Raw genomic sequence first — 23661 nt, forward strand, 5'->3', positions numbered from 1 at the left:
CCAGCAATTCACTCCATGTCAATAATTCTCACCTCCCAAAACCTACTTTTGTGGCAGTATCTTAAAATTTACATGTCATTTGGAATCCATGTCTGAATATCAGATTTCATCTCTATTTTATCTATCTCCGTACTCCTTAAAAAATACATAGTCTAAGTGATATGAGCCACATTCTGGGGTAGGGTGGGTTCAGTGAATGTGGGCGGTTCTCAGAGTTCCTCTATGTGTATTTCTTTCTAAAGGTATTTGTAAAAATGTTTTTAAAGTAAAAGTGTATGTACATACAAATATATGTATATAAATTATATTCAGTTTATACCATTGCTAATTTATACCATATCTTTTCACCACAATAAGGGCTTCCATGAAAAAGGAGGATGGAAAGAAGGGAGAGAGGAAAGGAAGGGAGGGATGGAGAAAGGATTTTGTCCATCCAGCAGAAAATCAGACAGTCAGCATCATAAAAACACATTTTAAGAGACCCAGACTTGGCACATTTTAATGACCCATGCTTGGCACACCTTCACTGCCACATAGGAACTGGGCAAGGCAGTAAATTGGTGTTCAAGTAGTTCCTCTGCTAAGACAAGACAATCATGATTATGTATGGTAAGTGTTTCCATCTTGAAGTGTTCTTAGATGAAACACAGAAACTATTGGTATTAAATGAAAGAAAATACAAGAAACCTATTCTCAAGTGACCTGCCCTTCTCCATTGCCTTCCTAGCTTTGAAAATGGACTGGCTTTTTAAAATCAAGGGCTTTTTTGTAGTTGTGTAAGAGGTGGAGGCAGAAATGGAAGAGACAAGGCCAGACTGTGGGTAGTGGAAATATATTGTTAAGTCAACAGTGACAGAAGACATCTGTGCTTCTTATATTACCTTGGGATAAGTCAGTCTGGCAGGTGTTCTGTTTTTGGCCAGGAACTCAGCCAATTTTCTGTTGAAATAGGATTTCAAGAGGAGCCTGATTACTCAGAATTATACTATCTCTCATCCCCAGACTGAGGAAGTTGATGGAGAAGAGGAAGAAAGTAAGAATGGTTTCTTAGAACTGTATTCAATTCATTGTGTGGGACTGCGCTCACCATGAGTGAAGGCAAACAGAGAACTCAACACAACCCTGTTTGTTTGTTTGTTTATTTATTTATTTATTTTAAAGATTTTATTTATTTATTTGAGAGAGTGAGCGAGCACATGAGAGGGGGGAGGGTCAGAGGGAGAAGCAGACTCCCCGCTGAGCAGGGAGCCCGATGCAGGACTTGATCCCGGGACTCCGGGATCATGACCTGAGCCGAAGGCAGTCGCTTAACCAACTGAGCCACCCAGGCGCCCCAACCCTGTTTTTTTAAATCACAGCTGATTCCCTCTATCAGGACATCTGGAGAATATATTAATCTGAATGGACTCCACATTTAGTGTGTGTCTCTGATGCTATCTTGATTAAAAAAGGTGGCATGGATTATCCGCATAAAGGGTCACCTTTTTTTTTTCAATTTTCCCTAAGGAAATTTGAGGATACACCGAAAGTTTCAAACTGGTAGTTATTGTTGAAACAGTTCATGGAATATGGTATCTTAGGTCAGCTTTTCTTTCTCTATTCTTTTCTCTTCTTTTCCCCTTCTTCTTTTGCTCCCCCTCTTTATTCTCCTTCTTTTCCTTTTTTTTTTGATGAAATAAAAGAGTAAAAATAGCTAATATTATTAACAAAACACAGGGACTTTGCAAGCAATCTCTATCTTATACCCCTATTCTATAGCACACACTGCCGCTCAAGAATTTCAACTCCCTAATGGCTGTTTATGCCTCACACAGAGCGAAGCACTTGCCATAGGAACTCTTTCCTTTTTATATTTGACATATGAAGCTCTGATTTAAACCATGGGTGAGGCCCAAGTTATTTTTCTCTTTGTTCCACTGTCCCTGAAACAAAACACACCAATGAAAAACTATCACTTAACCAGAATGTGAATATTTCAATGCAATTTCCCCAAACGTAGAGTGAAGGAGCCTGCAAGAGACTGCTGTGGCCAGATAAATCTGGAAAACTCCAGATTAAACAAGACCCTCTCAGAGAACTCATTATTGCCTTTGATATGCCATCGTGCATTGCCAAACTCTAGACAGGGACTATGGTAAGCTATATTTCTCAAACTAACATAACCACGGAATTCTTTTCCCCATGGGGCCTCTGGTGGTGTGTTTGATTAAACATTATTTGAGAAATGCTGGTTTAAAGACTTTCAGAACAGAGTATTCTAGCTGGCAATAGCACAGAAATATCCACTTGACACATTTCCTACATTCAATTAAAACCCCTTAGCTAAACAGATGGTTATGTTCCCAAACTCCACTTAGTAAAGCTTACAGGGGGTTTCAAGCTCTTCCAAAATGCCCTTCATGGTTTGCAGGTGAGATAACAAAACTTGGAGTAGAAAGAACAACCACAGAGCAAGAGTCATGCCATTTTATTTATTTAATTTATTTACTTATTAAAGATTTTATTTATTTGAGAGAGAGCAAGAGAGAGTGAGAGAGAGCATGAGCTGGGGGAGAGGCAGAGGGAGAGGGAGAAGCAGACTCCCTGCTGAGCAGGGAGCCCAATGCGGTGCTCCATCCCAGGACCTTGGGATCATGACCTGAGCCGAAGGCAGACGCTTAACTGACTGAGCCACCCAGGCGCCCCAACAGTCATGCCATTTTAAAGAGAGTACCTATCTCATTCTACTCCTCAACTGGAGTACCGGCAAGACTTTTCCAAAATCCCTTCCATACTTTTTGCACCACCTTCTCTCTCCCGTCCTTTCACTCCCCTACTCAAGGGAAGGGGGATGAGAGATGGCCACACATGGGACAAGCTGGTGAGGGATGGCCACACGTGGGACAAGCTGGTGAAGAAAAGGACCCAGTTGCTTCTAGCTACTTCTCCCAGGTTCATGTAAATGGCTTCAAGTGGCAATCTCTCCACCGTCTGCCAAACTACAGCAAGGTTGAGGAGTACACATATTTCCAGAGCACATGGCTTTTCTTGATAAACAGGTAAAGGCAGAAGCTTTTTTAAACTTTTATTACCTACATTGGTAATTTATCCAGTATGCATGCCATTGGATAGATATAGATGAATAAAATCTGATACTGTCATCGAGACCAAGAACCACACCTAGAGAAGAATGGGCATTTATGCCCAAGAAGGCACAGACCTCATTAAATATACACAAAACTTTGGGGCATCAAGAACTAATTTGTCAATTTTGCCTGGGATAATAGCTACTGATAAAAACTTTATACAGGAGGCTGTGCAATCTGAATTTTAAAAGATGAAAAAGCACTTATATGAATATTCAAAGGCTGAGTAAGCAGAAGGCTGATGAGGAAGGCAAGTGAGGAAAAACATAGGATATAAAATTACCTTAGAAATCTGGGATTAGCAGGCATGTTTACAATGGATACATCAGAATGCAAGAATAAGTCCACAGGGTAAAAAGTCCAGGAAAGACAAAATGGGCCAGAACATGGAGGGCTTATGTGGCATGTCAATGAGTTTGGGCATTACCCTGGAATGTGAAAGGGAACCCCTATATAATTTTAATCAAATCTGAGTTGCATTTTTTGCTGATCATTCTGGTAGCAATAATGTTAAGGGGGAGAATTTCAAGAAGAGAATGGTAAACAGTATCAAACACCAAAAAGTGGTCTCATAATTTGCAAACTAAAAAATTCATTTGAGAGGCGCCTGGGTGGCTCAGTCGGTGAAGTGTCTGACTCTTGATTTCAGGTCAGGTCATGATCTCAGGGTCTTGAGATCCAGCCCAGCCTCGGGATCCAGGCTCAGTTCCGACTCTGTTTGTCCCTCTCCCTCCCCTTCTCTTCCTCTCCCCCGCATGTGCTCTCTCTCTCTCCAGCTAGAATAAATAAATAAAAATAAAATCTTTTAAAGAAATTCATTTGATTCAGTGATTCATTCACTGAAAGGCTAAGGGTGAAGTTGGCCAAAACTCTGCCTCTAATGCATCGGAGAAAGTGAACGGAGGTGACAGCTAAGAGGAAAAGAACAAAAATCAAGTACAGTAGCCCCAGAGAAACACATTTATAAGAAAATCTAAAGGAACATCCTACTCTAAAGTAAGTTGAATCAGAAAAGTATAACCAGGAGAGAAGGAACATTATTCTCATCAATATATAAATAATATGTCATTGCCTACTGTTAATACAATATGTTGCTCAATTTCCTTACACAATAAAAATGAAATACTATGACAAGGAAGGGATGTGACCAATCCTAAAAACAGTTCTGTGATTTTAAAATCCTTTTAGACAGCATTGGATTAAAATGCCCTTCCTAGTCTTTAATTCCTGAGTGGATTGAACAAAAGAAACGAAATTAAACTGATATTGGCTAAAATACCTTGGCAAGGTAAGTTTTAACTTGGCTGCCCTTAGAAATGGAAATTCTCAATCTGTCAAATTGTTGTACTTCTGCTTCTCTGAATCTGCGGTATAGGCCATAATGTCACATGGGGAAAAGCAAAAGATGAGGCAATCTGTCTTCCACATCCTATAGCATCAGTCAGCCATTTTCCCAGCTCTTTGCAGCTCAGACCCTAGAGAGGGAAACTCTCAGCTATGGGCCAGCATTGCTTTTCAGTCCTGCCTATTCCATATAAGTGCATTATGGTTGGTGCTAGTTTCTGAGGACCTTTCCATGTAGGAGACATACTTCAGTCTATCATCCCTGAGGTAACTATTTTTTGAACAATTGCCCAAGTACTTTTGAGATTTGCACTCAGTCTGTGTGCTGGGAGGTGAATGCATGCACACAATCAAACACACTTCTTATAACCAAGAACTACTTTTAACAGACAGCAGAGGAGCCAGAGAGTTTTAATTCATCCAGGTTGCTCTTCCTGCCAGTATCTGTTTGCTGTGATTATGAGGGTCTATGAAAACATTCCCTAATCTGCCAAAGATAGTAATCTGCTAAGGAGAGAGGTGGGGACCCCAGACAGTTAGCAAAACTGAGTTGGAATCTAAGCTCCTCTCCCCTCAGCAGGTGATTCAATTCCTGCTTCAGTTTCAGCAACAAGAAAGGAGCCTTATGATAACAAGAGCCCTTGAAAAACAATGATAGATCCTGGCCCAGAGCAGGCAGGTAGCAAAGGGCAACTCTGTTCTCTGTGGTATGTTGGTGTTCTCTTCTGCCTCTGGCTTCTTATCTGTGAAACAAAGAACCATGAACCAAAACCATCAAGGTTGAACTGTTTGCAAAGATAATTTTTAGGAAGTTAACTTATTATCCTAAAATTTTAGATACTACTCAGTAGAATTCAGTGACGCATTATTTTAAATGACTGGCTCAGGTTCGAATCTCAAAATGACTACTTCTACTGTTGTAGGACTACAAACTTTTTCATAGGATTTAAAAATGAATTTCAATGAAATTGAAATAGGTAAAGGTTAGATTGACAAGAGATTGTACAGAATGAGTTTTGAAATTCAAAAAAGACAAAGGGCTGGTAAGAAATCCAACCAATTTCACTTACTGCATCATCCAGTAAGTTTCCTGTACTCTTTTTTCCAGAAGATTTTGATGAAGGAGAAGGTGAAGGAGAAGGAGCAGAAAATGTTTCTTCTTGTTCAATCTCTTTTTCCAATTTTATCAAACCAGGAGGTTCCACACCATACCTTTTAAAAGACACCAGATCAATACACACGCATAACTTATAATGACACACTTACCATATGTTACATTTGATCATAAATGCCTAGGACCAAATTGCTGACTTTTCAAAACTAACTTTCTCTGGCACTGAAATGGTAAGTTCTTAAACTGGCCTCCTTTTAAGCAGGAAAAAACACATATATCTGATTTTGATATAGATACATACATATACACTTATGTTTAGATATGTATATAGACACATGAATAGACACCTGACATATTAAGAATAAAAATACTCCATGTAATATATTGAGGCAATAACATGAATTATCATGTAAAATTTAGTCTTCAGCTTTTAGATTTACTAGCTTAGAGGTTTGTAATTGAATTCCTATTTTTTTAAGATTGATTGATTGATTGATTGATTTGACAGAGAGAGACAGAGCGAGAGAGGGAACACAAGCAGGGGGAATGGGAGAGGGGAAAGCAGGCTTCCCGCTGAGCAGGGAGCCCGATGCGGGGCTTGATCCCAGGACCCCGGGATCATGACCTGAGCCGAAGGCAGACGCTTAATGACTGAGCCACCCAGGAGCCCCGAATTCCTATTTTGAACACAAGCTTATTAAAGATGAAAATAGCAATCCCCAAAATGAACATCCTTAAATGATTTAACAGAGAAGAAATTCACTGTTAATTGTATACTTCCTCCGAGCCCAGAATGATGTAGTGTGGGGTTATACTGTGTCATAGGTTATACACTTAAAAACAATGTAATGAAAGCATGTATGGGGGTACAGTGAAAGAAAATGAGTAAGAGTGAATAGAGAAATAGTTTAGAATAACAATGTTAAAAATTATGTGTTGTAAATTATCAATATTATAGAAGTTCAAAAAGAGATGTCATTGTTATTGGCATTCTTATCTCCCATAATCATATTTTTCTTAGGCTAAATTTTAAATTGGTTTGGTTTCTTAGATGCATATCAGTTTACCTAGGTGGAGAAGACCAAAGATAATTCCAGAATTTGAGAGTGTGAAGGACCTTTGGGATCATCTAGCTACACTCTTACATTTTTCCAGAATAAAGAATAAATATCCAGAAAGGGTACAGAATTAGCTAGGAGCAAGACAAAGATGCAAATCCAGATTTTCTCAGTGTAGGGCTGAAGCTCTTTTTCTCTGACCTTTTAATCAGGTGATTACATGTTAGAAAGGAGAGGAAAAAGTCATTTGGAAAGTTAAAAAATAGGTTATGGATAATCTACAAAGAAAATAATCTACACAGAGAGAATAAATATGTAAACAGTATGTCTACTACCTCAGAGTGAATAATATATTTAAAAGATCATTAAATGGAAAAGCTTAGATTATTGTCCTGTTCTAATGGCTTGTAATTTTAACTCACATCATCACACATGTGTTCAGGATACACTTCCAGAGGAAGCAATTTCTCCACTCTTGATGTTTTGTTCTTGTCGAGGGTGCTAAATTAGTTCAATTGCTGGCCTCTCTCTTTCATTACTCACTCTTCTCCAACAAGATGAAGGGATTTATCAAATTGTAAAATCTGAGAATCAGTTGAGCATGCTTGACTCAGTTCACCCTTCTTCTAGGGAAGAAGCTACCCCCAGAAAGACCTCCATAGAAAACTCCACCCTATCCATCTTTGTTTGTAATTAGGTAGTTAATTGGCCTATTTCTGGAGGTCAGTTAAAGACACTAAACATGTCTCCCAACTTGGATCTTTTTTTATTTATTTTTTATTTTTTTAAATTAACATATAATATATTGTTTGTTTCAGAGGTACAGGTCTGTGGTTCATCAGTCTTACACAATTCACAGTGCTCACCATAGTACATACCCTCCCCAATGTCCATCACCCAGCCACCCCATCCCTCTCACCCCCCTCCACTCCAACAACCCTCGGTTTGTTTCCTGAGATTAAGAGTCTTTTATGGTTGGTCTCCCTCTCTGGTTTTGTCAACTTGGATCTTATCAGTAGATATTTGATGTTCCATCTGCAACTCTTTTATTTCATTTTCAATTTTTTTTCAGAATTTAGAGGGTAAGGATGTATGCTGTGTCAGAAGCTCTTTAAGAGCTGAAAACTTAGAATTTAGTACAAAACAGTTTAGGCTGTCATAACTCAACTGAACAACTGCTTTTTTGAGAACCGTCACTAATGAACAGAATAATTTTTAGTTAAATAAATCATTAGCTAAAAGACCTAGGCACCATTCATATTTCTAATGTTTTATATATATTATCCAGTTAATGAGACATAATGGAAACATGCACTAGACTGCAAATCTGTATCAGTAGAGACCAGTGTCTAATTCATAGCATTCCAAGAGCTAGCATAGATCCTGGCACACAGTATGTACTTAAAGAGTTGCCATGTGAATGGAAAAAAAATACCGTAGTATCATATAACAATAATTTTTGGTTCCAAATATGAATTTGATTTCATTGTTCTGGATCTTTAGTTGCATGTCACTTTATTTTTTTAAGGTTTTTTAAATTAATTAATTAATTAATTAATTTATTTATTTATTTATTTAGAGTGCACATGAACAGGGGGAAGGGCAGAGGGAGAGGGAGGGAGAATCTTCAGCAGACTCCCCGGATGAGTACAGAGCTGGTGGAGGGGCTTGATCTCACGACCCTAAGATCATGAGATGAGCTGAAACCAGGAGTCCGACACTTAACTGAGCCATCGAGGCACCCCAATTGCATATCACTTTAATAAAACATGTCAATATTAAGTGCACATAAATGCTTTACCAAAAGTTTTTCCAGAAGATTTTAAACCCTATCCAAAACTAAACCAAATACATTTTTTTTCTTTCTAGTACTTCATTAATTACACTGAAGTCAACCCAGCATCTCATTACTGTTGACAAGTACTAACAACACTCACATGGAGATTTGTGTATCATTCTTCCCTGAAGTAGACTTGAGCTCACTGTGCCATTAACCTACTTTTTAAATGTAGCAAATCACTTAACCTCTAAAAGTCTGTTTTCTATCAGGAAAGTAGAAATGAAAATGGCCTGCCCCAGAGGTCTGATGTCATGGTGTGGGGAGGGAGGGAGGATGGTGGAACAGCGGCTGCTATTGAACATCTTCAGTGTACCCAGCACAGCTGGGCATCCTGACATACATTATTTCTGAGCCTCCTTGAAAGTTCCATGTAAAATGGAAATTCTAACTCCTGTGTTTTAATGTTGTGGGCGCCTGGGTGGCTCAGATGGTTAAGCGTCTGCCTTCAGCTCAGGTCATGATCTCCAGGTCCTGGGATAGAGCCCCATGTTGGGTCCCTGGTCAGAGGGGAGTCTGCTTCTCTCTCTGCCTCTCCCCTGCTTGTGAGCTCACTCTCTCTCTCTCTCTCTGTCTCTCAAATGAATGAATACAACCTTAAAAAAATATCCATTACATGCTCAGTACAGTGGCTAACACATGGCACAGCCTCTGAAATTGTGTTGATAATGGATGTATCAAAGGTTTTACCACTAGGAACCTGCAGCACAAAGATGCTTTTGCCCAAGCTTTTTGAAAAATATATTATACCACCAAATGAAATAATATAAGGGCCTGAAAATTAAGATGTGAGGTAGTATTATTACTACTGTTTATATTATTACTATTGTTTGTATCCTTTACAAAGGAACTTATTCTAGGCTTTCTTTATATCAGTTTTCCTAGAATTATGAAACAGCAGAAATATCTCAGTGCTGGATGTAGCAGAGCAAGTTAGAAACTCAGCTTTGCTCCTAACTCGCTGGCTGAACTTCTTCAGTAGGCAACTCTTTTTAATCTGCCTAGACTTCTTTGAATACTTAGTCCATCAAGGTACAAAATTTTGTTATATTTAATGTTCTTAAGAGAATAACACAAACTGGGCAGTGAAGCTAGAGGAATTTAACACACTAGAATTCACGGCCAATTAAAAGTTAATCATAAGTTAAAACATCATATTCAAATGTATAAATTAAGCCAGTTGGAAAATATGATTTCACTTGTAATTGTCGGTGGATTCAGGCCACCTTTCGGGAATACGCTCCATAATTTTTTACTTTTCTTTTTTTTCTTTCTCTCTTTCTCTCTCTCTCTCTCTTTTTTTTTTACAAAGTAAAATAATAATATGTTACTAGAGGAACAACAGGTTTTGCCATGTCTGATACAAAGTAGACTAAGTTTGAATGAAGTTGGTAACAAAGTCATGCATGGAAAGCCTTGCCCTGGAGATTTTTCTTTATCTGGGAAGGCTGAAAATTAGCTTTGCCACTGAACACAGGGAATCAACACTAAGCTCCAAATCTCTGCTTATATTGGCTTTTAAATACTTCAAGCTGCCTAGGGTAGAGTCAGCCAGCCCCAAAATGCACACTTAAATACGATTCATTGGCTTCCTGTCTGTCTGGAGATGTCAACAGACTGTAAATCATGACATTCCCCTGGGCCTGAGGGCTCACACCTGCAAACCAACTTAGTCACCAAACAGGTCTTTTTTTCTACTCTCCAAAAGGTTGCTTTATTCTGGTTTCCATGATTAAGTTCTATACCACTTCATGTTTCTACTTTGTCTGTAAGGTTTTCACAAATCTATACTATTTTCTACTCCTTTCCAGCTACAAGATTTTTGAGTTTTGGGAGAGAGAGTTTGTTGTTTTCACACTGAATAAGAGTCAAACTAAAGATAGCAAGAAGGTTGAATCCACTAAAACCAAACCCTCACATCTGTATACCCCAGTGACAGGGTAGTAGAGTGAATAATGAAAGGGCAAGAAATTTGGTTTTGTCTCATTGAAAAAAAAAATGCAAAGTGCCAGGGAAAGTGTCTTCTGGTTAATGACTTTATGAAGAGGTTCTAGGAATGGCTTTTTCATTTTTCTGGCACATGACATGATTTTTGAGATTGGTCTAGATGACATAATTGAGCTTTCAAACTGAGCCCTGAACTAGAGAATTTATTCAAACTATTTAGTAGACTAGAGTTTTCAAACAAAAGACATCTGGGACCTATTTCAGTAGAGTTAGGGGGACACATTTTAGAAACTCCCCCTTCTTAAGGCAGATAAATTTATAGATAAACAGATGAGTTTATAGTTAACAGTTTATAGATTCTTGCAAGATAGTTTTGCCCTATTTTTATTCTGTTTTGAAGTAATTTAAAGAGAGATTTACATTTGGAAGGAAATTTCACCCACGTGAACACATGTGATATTCTTAGCAGTCAGAGCCAAGTGCTTTAAATAGGATGTGTTAATTAATAAACCTTGTATAAGAATATTTTTATTTTAAGCAACACTTCAGTAGGCCATGGATTGAAATAGACTAACAAAAATGTTCACCAAGTATATTTCTTTCAAATGGTCATAAATTTTGTTCAAAATTAAGGAAGCACTCAAAAATAATAATATAAAAACCTCCACTAAGATATTAATTATTGATTATGGCTCCAAACCAAAATATCAAAAGTTTTTAACTTTTAGCATAAAGCTAATCTTAATTCTGTAGTCTGTAAAAAGGCTGACTTCATAGGAACATATTTCAGCAATGAATGTCAAAGCATTGTCATTAAAGAGATCTTTCAGGTTTTATTGACCTGCTTTTGCTGAGCGTTTTACTTTTCAAAAGGAGAACAAGCATATTTTACACTCAGAAACTGACATGGTTTCTGAAATATTAACAACGGGATTTCACTCTCCAGTGATGATAGCTCTATTTAGTCGAAAATAAAAGGAAGTTTTACCCATGAGAACAAAAATAAGTGGTCTCATTCTCCCATCTCAGATTTCAGAGAAGCCCACACAGCTCTCAAAGGAGCTTCACTGAGAGTCCCCAGGCAGGAAAACATGGCAGAGAATCAGAAACATTTTGAAAATCATACCTGAAGTGATGTTGATGTTTTTAAGATGACATTTGTGTAATTTTAAGGAGTTAATATTTGAATCAAATATACAAAAGCATCATCTGTCAGTGATTATTAAAAGAATGCTCACAACTCATAAGATTATACCGGGAACTCCATTATGGTCAAAACTCATCTAGTGTGTGTACAGATTAATGTACTGATTCCTAACAGCTCTCCCCAAATCAGTTCTAGTTTTGGCTAAAGATGTCTTAACTCAATAATTTATGTAATCCTCTATGGAGGCGTGGGGCGAGGAGGAAGCACAAAATAAAGATGCAGACATAGTTTTAATATGTTCAAAGAAAAATTTAGGAGTCAAATTAGATCAGGTGGATGAATTTTGCTTTTTTCCCTTTAACTAATATGCTCCAACATACAGCGTAGGGAGTGAAATTTGGGTTTATTGGGTTGCTGTCTCTAAAGCACAACTGAACTTCCATCCAATTAAAAAAAAAAAAGATCTTCAAATGTGTACAGATAGAAACTTAAGTAGACATTTATATTTAAATGCTCAATCTATCCAATTGGTATTCAACTGTTTTACCTTATGCTGCACACAACAAAAGTAACACCTTGAATGATCTCAGCATATTTTCTGGTTTTCTGTGTAAGTGCAGTATTTCACATCACTCAAGTAAGCGAAGAAAATAAATAACAAGGTTTACAAATTGAGTATTGTAACATAAAGGTTATCTTAATCCTTAGATAATTCCTTTGTGAAATTAGTAATATTTTTGTAATATGAATAATTACTGCTTTCACCAGCTTACATGGTTATAAGTGTGGTCAGAAATGGAGCAACCCATTCCATGGGACGCCTGGGTGGCTCAGTCGGTTAAGCGTCTGCCTTCAGCTCAGGTCATGATCCCAGGGTCCTGGGATCGAGTCCCGCATCGGGCTCCCTGCTCCGCGGGGAGCCTGCTTCTCCCTCTGCCTCTGCCTCTCTCTCTCTCTCTATCTCTCATGAATAAATAAATAAAATCTTTAAAAAAAAAAAGAAATGGAGCAACCCATTCTTATCATCAGTAACAATGATGATGGTGACGATGATGATGATAATAATAATAATAATAATAATAACAGCAGGATGAAAATTTGAGGGGTGATGGATAGATTGATGGCATAGATTGCAATATGGTTTCACAGATATACACTTATCTCCAAACTCATCAACCTGTCATTAAATATGTACAGCATTTTGTATGTCACCCAATAAACTGGTTAAAAAAAAAAAAAGAATAAAGAAATGGAGCAACCCAGAATCTCAATTTCAAAATAATTGGGGGGAAAAAAACCCCACAAAACTTGAAATGATCCTTCCCCATGAAATTGACCAGGCCATTATAATTCTCTGTCATTAAAATTAAGATTTTAATTTTTTTTATATACTATGGCAAGGGGCAATTTATGCCAGACTTGAAGCTGAAGGAATGGGGATTTCTAAAGGGATTTTGTCCCTGGGTAGCATGTCTCCTTTGATAACTCCGTCATAGTTAAAAAGTCTGGTTCAGCTGGATTCCTAATCACAGTGTTCCAGTAATAAAAAGTATAATTACAAAAAATAAAATAAATCCAGAAAACAGGCAAATAATACAAACTAAACAAGAGGATAATGACATCTCATGGCTAATTCTGCAGATGGTATAACTCCTTCTCTTTACCTGCATATCATGGCTTTCAGAATCATGATGCTGATTTGATTCATATATTTAGATTATTAAAACTACAAAATGGAATCTGGCACTTTAGAATATTCTTGCAGTATAATTAAAATAAACAACTGAACAAAAAGTGTTCTGCCTAATCTGTTAAGTAGGAACCATCCATGTTTCTCTCTAACATTTCATGGCAACTGCTCATTTATTGAGATTTTACTTTGTGTGTCTTCCTTCCCCATATTTTTAATTTCCCCCTTTTTAGGGGCTATCTGTAGAGTCCAAAGGATATCTATTCCTCTGACTCAAGGTTGTTTGCCCAAGACTGGGTGGCTTAGCAGAGTCCTAGAAGCAACTGATACATTTGTCTCGCTCCCTCATAGAACCCAGGAAGGTGACGGCTCTGTAGGGGAGTAGGGTCCAAAGGAGGAGTTGGACACTACAAGCTCAAACTAAGTCCCAGCAGTAGAGACTTGAGTGGACAGAGGACTAGGGGGACCCTCTCACAAGGCCTTCACACAGTATCTGGAGCAGTATGGGAGAGAATGGGGAAAACTCCAAACGTCTCAAATTGGCTTTTTCACTTTGAGTGGAGTCTCAGTCATATTTAATTTGAATTTTTTTTTAATTAAAGAATCTTCCTCGTACACACTTATTGTGGTAAAGTAAAATTCATACCTGACATACAATTTGTTGAGATTATGTTGGCTATCATGTTTTATGGAACTTGGAGTTACTTCTGATTGCAGGTTAACTTTCAATTGGATCAAAAACAAAAACAAAAACAAACAAAAAACCCAGGTCTATTCGCTGGCAGCAAGCTTTCTACCTGTTGCTGTAATTTGCTGATGTGTACACCTTGTATCTTCTTTACCCTGATTATCTTTATAAATTTCTCTTTGAGAACTTTCACCCAGAGCTAGCTCTCCCTTTATCTCATTGGCTCATCTGATCTCTATTCTAAAAGTGTACTCAAATCTTGATGAAAAAAACATCTAATTAATTCTTAATTTAATTTTGAATCAAGACTTCTTCAAGCACTTACATCCTCATTTCTAATTCTTTCAGCTTCACAGAACTGTCAGAAGATCTGTTTGGTCATTTGCAAGATAATGATAGATAAGATATGAAACCAAAGCAAGTCAGCTGAGGTAATAAAGTCCCTTTCTCTATTTCGTTATGATTATGACTTTTACAATTAATTCTCTTTTCCTAGAAGAAAATGATTCCATACATATCTTCACCTATGAAGGATAATATTCTATGCCTTTCTCTAATCAAAATAGGGAGAATAATTGAAAAACTATCCCCCCACTTAGAAGTAGAAGCTAAAAGACCTGAGAGATGGGATGTTGAATGAGAGAAAATGAGAAAAAAGGAACAAAAGAGGAGACAGGTATTAAAATTATTAAATTTTAATAAATTCATTAAATATTAGATGATTTTAGGGATTATATTAAGAATTAATAATTATTATAAAGAATAAACAGGGAGAGAGGAGGTGAAGGAATTGGGAGAGAGAGACATAACAGGAACAGACTTCAGTGGAAAGAGTAATAGTCACACACAACTTCATGTACAAGACCCTCCCCCACCTCCCAAGAAAAGGATCGAGGGAAAATGTATTGGACGAGAGGATATGCTTTTAGTAAATGCTTATTAGACGTAGTGGCTTTGACATGATCGTGGGGCTAGGAATATTGGTAGCATGCTTTTAGTCTGAACAACTGCTCTTGAGATGTTTGTACTGATTATATTTGAAAAAGTAGCTTCTCAATACCCAGGTTAAATTAACAATGAAAAGCCAGCAAGCTTCTCAGTTGCTTCAATGCTGAGATGGTCCACATCTTAACATAGTGGCAGCAGTTTGACCTACCTGGCTGCAATCCGGCCAAGCTCTAGCAAACAGAGACACACTTCTCTGGGTTGCTTGTGGAGGACTGAAAGACAAGACAGAGGTGGACACCTTTATAATAGAAGGAATTGTAAAACAGCTCAATCGTGAACAGGCTTGCCAATGACCTCTCATCCCTCATGCTTCCCGTAAATGAGCTAGTCTTCGTTCTCACTTTCACAGAAACCATCCCATCCCATGGTACACTTAGCTCTACTGAAGTCTTAAAGCAGCTTTCAAAACTCTCTGCCTAACCTCCCTTCTCAAAGTCATGAGTCTCAGAAAATCTTACCCTGAGTAAATCCCATCCTGAAAGTGTTTTTCTTTTATTAGGTAATATTAGTAAGTCAATCTTGGAAATATATGTAGCTGTCATTATGATATAAATAGTTGATATTTAAAAATACATAGCACACAGAAGACTATGGAGCAAGGCTGAACTCTTAAAAATCCTGAGTCTATCTTCACCAGTGATTTGAGCGAAATAATACAATGAATAAGGATAAAAATAATACACCACAGGCCATTGTTATCCTCCAAGCAGTGACATCAATGAGACTCTGAAACTTGATGTCCTCTCCTAATCAAGTCTGATTAAATGATACTTTAGAAAGATATACTTTCAACTGAATGGATTTGTAAATATGTATCAATATATACCAACAGCTAACTTTGCCCATAAAATGAGCAAATTAGAAGACTGTTCTTTGTATTGATCAGATTCTAATATAATCTGATTACTTAATAAATCTTGTTTTATGAATTGCTTTGGACACATTCAGTAATGCTGACAAATCATACTTGCATTTGTTGAGCCTACCAAAAGTGTATGTCCTTCTTATATTGCTCTCTTTTTAACAAGATTAGAGAATTTTAACAATATTGTTATATACCGCACCTAATAAAGCCAACAGATATTGAAAAAATATAATGTATTGAGAATGGTCTTTACATAGACAATATCTTGATAGAAGAAAATATTAGCTTACTGATAGCTTATTGATAAATTTTAAGAAGAAGAGTAATATTGCTTTAATTCTTAAACATAGAGTTTTATAATAATTCTATTTCCCAGCATTATTCTATTCCTTTAACTTTAATATCTAATTCTTTCACTCCACAGATTATGGTAGTGGCAATATTTGGTCCACTGACATCAGAATGGAATTTACTGGAGTTTGTGGTGAATAGAAAGAGAACATTTACTTGGATTGTAAAAGTATATAATTGGCTTTAAACAGACACAATTTTATCATCTTGTTATTAATTGTCACCTTTGAAGCTCACAAAATAACTTCTATTCCCCTCAACAATGTTCATTAAAATAGAATTATGGAAAATCTCAATTACAGAATATTTCAATTCTTGGTAACATAGTTTTAGCTGACCCTGAGTGAATTCCCCTAATCAGGAAGCCTAAAATTATTTCTAATTAAACAATCTAAAAATAAGGATAGTTAATAACTCCAATTTCAAATGCACCACTGGTTGACTCTGGCTAGAATGATACAAACTTCACAACTTCACTAAATCAACTTCAGTGCAATATAACATATGGACTGTAATATCACATAGGCATCAATTTCAAAAAGAGAACAATCACAAACATCACCAAACAGAAGCAAACAAATGAAAATCAATCTTTCTGTCTAGATAATCAATTCTTTCTGACTCAGGCTTTTAAAAAAATCCTATCCATGGAACAAAATAATAAACAGGAGTTTTTGAGTGGAAAAAGGAATATATAAAAACTGAGGAGAGGAAGATTTTTTAAGGCCCTGTTAATACCCTCATCTTCAGTGAAAGCTATGCAAAGCAAGTGGCTACAGCTCCAAAAGACGTGGACCCAATCTCATGTATTTCTTGATGGAAGCAGTGTCAAAGTGTAAAAATTACTAGTGAACTGACCCAATTGTGTCAATGTGCAGTCAATAACCAATTATAAAAATACCTGACCCAACTATAATGATTCCTTAACCAACTTATTATACATAGTTTGAGGACTCTATAAGCATTGGAATAGATACATTTTATGGAAAATAAAATTCATCCTGAAGAAAAACAATAATGTGGGTAATAAAGACAATGTGATATGTGAGACACATTACTATTGTGTGCTTCTTTGCTTCTTCAATTGAGCTATCAACTTAAAACAGCTTTGGCATGCCCAAACTAAAACACTGAATCTACCATGGACTCATTAGAAAATCACTTTTGGCAAACTACAAAGTAACAGCATGATTCTTCATTTTATATCCTTAAAAGAACCAACCTATAAAATTTAAGACAAATTAACCTCTCCCTCAGCATCATTTCTTAGGAAAAACTAGTAGAATGATTATTTTACTTCCCAATTTTCTTGGAAATGTTATTTTTCCATAAAGGAAAAAACTTGCCTCAAAAAAACACCACCGTGTTATTGTTTCACATATTAAGGGCTTTTTAAATAGCAGGTATATTATGCCTGGCCTATAATGACCAAAAAACCCCACAAAAAAAACAAAACAGAAAAACCATGTCTGATGACTAGTGAGCAATGAGTGAGATGAAGCTGTAGAGGTGCATAATTTAGCACAAAACAGTAATTACTCACTAAGTAATACATCTCAAAAATCGAGGATGATGACAATCATCTGGTGATGATAGTGGTTTTGACAATGAACAAACTAAATAAAGACTAACATCTTACTTGGCGTCTTCAGAAAATGCAAATGATGTCAATGTTTATTTAACTGTAAAAACAAATACTCTTGCTTTATGGCTATACAATTAAATTCAAGAGTCTTTAAATAGTATCTAAATTTGCCAAAGAGGTGACTGTTTGGTTTTTGCACTCAAGCAAGTTTTAAAGTAAGTTAATAGAATACAGTGGCCATGGGATTCAAACCACAAAGATCTGTGTGTGAGTATCAACTCTAAGGCTTACTGCCTGCATTATCTTGGGAGGTTACTCTATAAAATCTAATTTTTCTGAGGAAAAACAAAAGTGTATACCTTGCAATATTTTGGGAGGATCAAACAAAGTAATATTTATTGTTATTCTTAGCTCAGTGTGTGGCACATAGGAAAGGCTCGCCCAAAGCTAGCTTTATTATTTCTTAAAATTTTTGTTATAAATTACTTGTTCAAAGATTGTCTTCATTTGGCTTAGTCAACAATAATTCACTTATTTTTTTTCTAAAAACATTTTTTTGTGTGTGCGTCGATCAGGTATCAGTCACTATGCTAAGCACTATAAAATTTTATAAAAAAATTACTATTGGTATAATATATATAATTTAAAGTGGTCCTATTATAATGACTATATACTGAATATTTTATCATTTATATTATATCAGAGACCACTAATTATAAATCAATCTAAATCAAATGTCAGGTTAAGTAGGTCAGTTTGGTCAGCATATACAGAAATATAAAGCCAATAATCCTATAGCTATTACAAGTTTGTGCTAAGTATAAAGCTTGAGTGAAATGTGTCATTTTGTGAAACAGCAAACACCTTATCATTAAATTTTCTTCCTCTGAGAATAAAATAATTTCGATGAGTCCATTTTTAGTAAATTACCCAAATTGATTATGTATCATATATTTTAGAAGATCAAATAATCGAGTGCTAGCTAGTCTTTGTCAGGATGATTAAAAAGACAACTTTTAGCATATTGCATTTGAACGAAAGCTTTTGTATTGAGTCATAAGGATACTCATCTTAAATCATTTTAATGATTCATCTTTGCAAAAAAACAAGAAAGCTTCTACTTATACTAAAGTTTACAGTAGAAAACATTTTTTTCACTCTATCACTGAAACATTCATATGGGTTTTTGCTTTGAGTTAGAAGAAGGGATCACTATTGCTTCTTTCCTCTAAAAAAAATTTTTTTAAACAAATAAAAAGCTCTCCAGTCAATGGTAATTATTATGCAAAAAGTTTTATCATTGGATTTAAAAGAAAATAATCAAAACCATCTCAAAGAAAAGCATAATGCAGAACACCTCTGGGAAAAGTAACACAGATCCCTATTCAAAAAAATTGTGGCAAGAGACTCAGGCGTATAACCTAGATTCTATAAAAATCTCATGGGCATCAAATGTCAAATGGAGTGCTGCTAGCTCCAGGAATAGAAAATGAGGTCTTCCACTAAAGCAAAGGGTAGAGTTTCAATGTCACAGAATCTGCAAGGATAAAATGCATTCAACCATAAATGTATAGTTTAGCTAAATATATTAAGTTTTAACACATGGGCAAAGAAATGGAAGCATGAAAAATTGTGTTGTCTATTTGGTGTCTATACACTAGAGACTATAATATTCACACTGGTTTTGAAGGAAACTGGTTTTTAGATTTATATTTAGGAAGGGAACTTGAGGGGCGCCTGGGTGGCTCAGCTGGTTAAGCGTCTGCCTTCGGCTCAGGTCATGATCCCAGGGTCCTGGGATCGAGTCCCACATCGGGCTCCCTGCTCCTTGGGAGCCTGCTTCTCCCTCTGCCTCTCTCTCTCTGTCTCTCATGAATAAATGAATAAAATTAAAAAAAAATTAAAAAAAAAAAAAGGAAGGGAACTTGAAAAAAACACATTTTGGCTGAATATCATTTAATTGTGAAAATGTCATAAATTAATATTGTCCACCTTCCCAGAATAGAGAATAACAAGTTCTAATACTCAGAGTGATATGATAGAAAATACAATAAATTAGAAGTCAGAAGGATTGGGTTCTAGTCTAGGCTGCATAATTTTTTCATCTCTCAAACAGACATCTTGCCTTCTACTTGCTCTTCCTTATGAGGTGATTTTATGGTTAAAAGCACTTGGTACATATGGCAAGCACTCAATAAAGGTTACTCCCTTGCTACTTAAGTAGGGTCCACAGACCAGCAGCATTGGCATCAGCTGGGAGCTGGATAAAAATACAAATTATTGGGTCCCACCCCAGACTTATTGATCAGAACCTACATTTAAACAAGCTCTCCAGGTGATGGGTATGCACTTTAATTTTGGAGAAGCACTGTATTAACCAATGCTGTGTATTATAATAAGCAATAGTTATAATTCCTCTGTTTTGCTAGAAACATTCAAATGTGCTTTGATATATATATGCTCTACAAATGTTTCAGATAACAGTGATGACAATGATGAATTAAAGGAAAATAATTCATGCTTTGGATTAGCCCTTTATATGTATTATGGGTATTTCTCTCCTGCCAGGATTAAAGTACAAAAGATGCTTCCCAAAAAGTGAAGGGCTAGTCACAAACCGTTCCCTGTATCATGTCACTCCTGGTAAGACCCACGCAGAAACCATTGAGAGTAAAGGTAAGAGGCAATTAGGAGTAGCACAGCAATTTAAATGCCTTCAAATGATCTCAGGGAGGCTAAAGAAAAGAAAAGACTAAGAATCTCACCAGCTCATGAATGCTGAGTTTGTGTCTATCCAGATGTCTCAGAATCACTATTCACATTTAGAATAGGCTATGACATCCTTATATTCATACAAACTGGGATAATTCATTCATAATCTCATCACTATGGACGATATATAGAATAAAACCTAATTAATTGCCTTTGCGACTAAGTTGAGAAATGTCCTAGAACTAGTATTGCCCTTCCTTTCTTCAGTACCCAAACCTTATGTGAATTTTTTTTTTTTAATTGATTAAGTCACTAACCTTCAGAACAGCAATAAGAGGCAAGAATCTTTTCTAATTTGGTCTACATTTATGTTTTATTTTCCCCCCTACTTGAAATAATCATATGAACTTCTAAAATTAATCAAACAGAGCATCACTTTCTATAACACAGGGGCATGATCTCTGGAGGTAAATGGAGTGGAATTCAAATTCCAGCTGGGCCATTGAGAAGTGTACATGGGGCAAGTTATTTAATTCTTTGGTTTCCAGCATTCTCATTTATAAAACGTTGGTTGTTGGAGGAGTGGATATGGTAACATGTGTACTACTTAGCTACCAGTATGGAGCACATGGTTATTATTACTGAATATTGTGCAGCAAAAATGTGATTCTGGGAAAGCTAGAAAGCCATTCACTTCCCTAATTCAACCCTGACTCCACTGAGTCTTGATATAATTCTCATTCCAGGGAGACATTTAGTTCTCTCAATCAGATTCTGTACTGTTTTCTCTTACATTTGCTCTGGCATAGGGCAAATGGCTAAATTTGGAGAGAATATCTGAATTCAAAAGTAAAAAAGGGAATTGAGATGCTAATCAAGTAAGTATAAGAACAGGTGTTAAAAAACCAAAAGTCTAAAATAAATTGTCCCTGGCAAAGAAACTGAATATAAATAACCCAAGTGCTGAATGAGTATCTTGAAATTGTTGCCCTATACCGATAAAAGTAATTATAGCTTTTTTCCCACAGAAATACTCTTAGAGCCCTCAATACAGACAAGAGATGACTTATCAAACACTGGAAGGTAGACATAGATAGATTCTTTTCCCGATGTAACAGGTGGCTTTAAAGTATAAAATGGAAAACAATGTTTACAAATCCACACAGAATCCTTTTTAATTTTCTGCAGCAACATCAAACTAATACTGCAGATAGATCTGTGCTTGACCAGTGTTCAAGAAAACAAAGGATTTTGTAAAACTGCTCATCAGAGTCATGCATCAACAGAAGGCAGTGCCACACAGCAAACACAAACACAGAAAATAAAAACAAAGAGCAAATCACACACATTTGCATGCTAGCACAGCAGATAGCAAACCCTTTTCTTGTTGAGTAGATTCTTTCTCTGAGAAATAGATGAAGAATAGTCACTGGCCTCCAAATCCTACAATCATCCAATAACATAATGATATTGACACAATTACAGCAAACAAAAATTATGCATTTTTAAAGTATCCCCCCCATCCTTTTCCCCCCCATCTTCCAGCTCACCAGAATGCATACAAATTAAGCAACATAAACAAGGCTCTGGGAAAAATAATGACACTTGACAATTTCTAAATTAGCATACTAAAATAAATTACAAATAATAAATCCCCTACACAAGAATATCACTAATTGATGGAAATAGTTTCTTACTTAAAATATCTTAGAAAAATTCATATAAGTGCATCAATTTTAGGATTCATAACTTAAAACTTTTTAAGACTGAGAATAAATCATAGACTTTTGGTCTTAATTTAAATGATAAAAATGAGCCATATCAAAATAGCATTATGAGAGAAAAGGTTATTAAAGTATTTAACCTTGGAAAAAATATTACACTTACTATTAGGGGGAATATCAATACATTCTATAAACTTTTATACCTCTGTCAAACTGAAAACAGAAATGCTTTCACACCTAGAAATCTTCTAAATATTTTTTCTTTACTCCACCATTAGAAGTAAAGTTCACTTCTTTTAAAATAATTATTGGAGGAATATTTTGTCTTTAGGCTGATAAACTATATACTATTAAGTTTAAGGAAACATTCATGTTCATCTTTTTAACCTGAAGCACAATCCTAAATATTTTTAAGGAATCCAAATGAAATCAATTATGAGACATGAAAAAAACCTATCTCCTCTAGTCACTGACCTATATATCAGCCTGATTTGAACAGTGGGGGTTATAGCTGAGCATGTGTAGACCCGTAGTGTTAAAGCATGTTCCACAGAGCGCACAAAGATCTATGTCATCTGTTTGTATAGCCGTGTAAAATTCTATTATCACTTGAAATGTCAGTTTAACCTCCATAATACAAAATTGCCATTATAATTTCAATGTGTAAAATTTTATGGCAACAAATAATGCTCTATGCAAACTGGTTCAAATTGTATCTTAATATAAATATAAGCATATATTTAATATACATATTAATTAATATATTTTTATATGTAAGTAAATATAAGTATATATAAATAATATATAAAATATAAATTAAAATGTTCAAATTGTATCTTAATATAAATAAAATTAATTGTTCATCCTTCAAATGACATGCCATACTTGTTTACTCTCTAATTTTGTTAATAGGTAACTGAAAAAGAAAATGGTATCACTTACAATGTAATTACTATTTATCTTTCCTTCAAATTCCGAATATATTTTACTGTTATTTACTAGATATAAATGGGTGACCTCATGTTCATAGCATATTGTAAGTTTCCTATATTCTTAAATAGTCTCAAGACTATTATTTTTGGTTGGTATCTATGGATGATGACTCTAGTTGGTTTAAGATATCACTAACTGTCACAGATTCCATTCATTTCCATTTGTTTTACTATTACAAAAAACATTTCAGTGAACATTCTGGTGCCTACCTCTACTTACTTCCTTTGGATAAACTTTTAGAAGTACACCAATTTGACAAAAGAACATAAACACTTGTGAGGTCTTTGATATACAATGTCAAATTGCCCTCTAAAGAAGGCATACCAATTTCTAGTTTTCTTCAGCAATGATAGATCCTATTTTTCTACATACTCAACACTAAATGTATAATTTTCTCAATCTTTGCTAATTTTTCATAGTTTTTATTTGCATTTACCTTATTGCTAAGCTGTCCAACATTTTTATATCTTTAT

General features: G+C 35.7%; 1 protein-coding gene across 2 annotated transcripts in view; it reads right to left on the bottom strand.

The window, feature by feature from the left end:
* The window catches only part of GAS2 (growth arrest specific 2), a 118874-nt gene that overhangs the window by 51799 nt on the left and 43414 nt on the right, over positions 1–23661 (bottom strand). For both annotated transcript variants that reach the window (XM_021685865.1, XM_044919543.1), the window contains exons 4-5: positions 15107–15170; positions 5540–5681 (exon numbers count right to left, since the gene is read on the bottom strand). In XM_021685865.1, coding sequence (XP_021541540.1) covers positions 5540–5681; positions 15107–15170 — 206 coding nt within the window. The remainder of the gene's footprint in view (positions 1–5539; positions 5682–15106; positions 15171–23661) is intronic.

The sequence above is a fragment of the Neomonachus schauinslandi genome, chromosome 11 (genome assembly GCF_002201575.2).
Source record: "Neomonachus schauinslandi chromosome 11, ASM220157v2, whole genome shotgun sequence".
In the NCBI taxonomy this organism is placed as follows: Eukaryota; Metazoa; Chordata; class Mammalia; order Carnivora; family Phocidae; genus Neomonachus; species Neomonachus schauinslandi.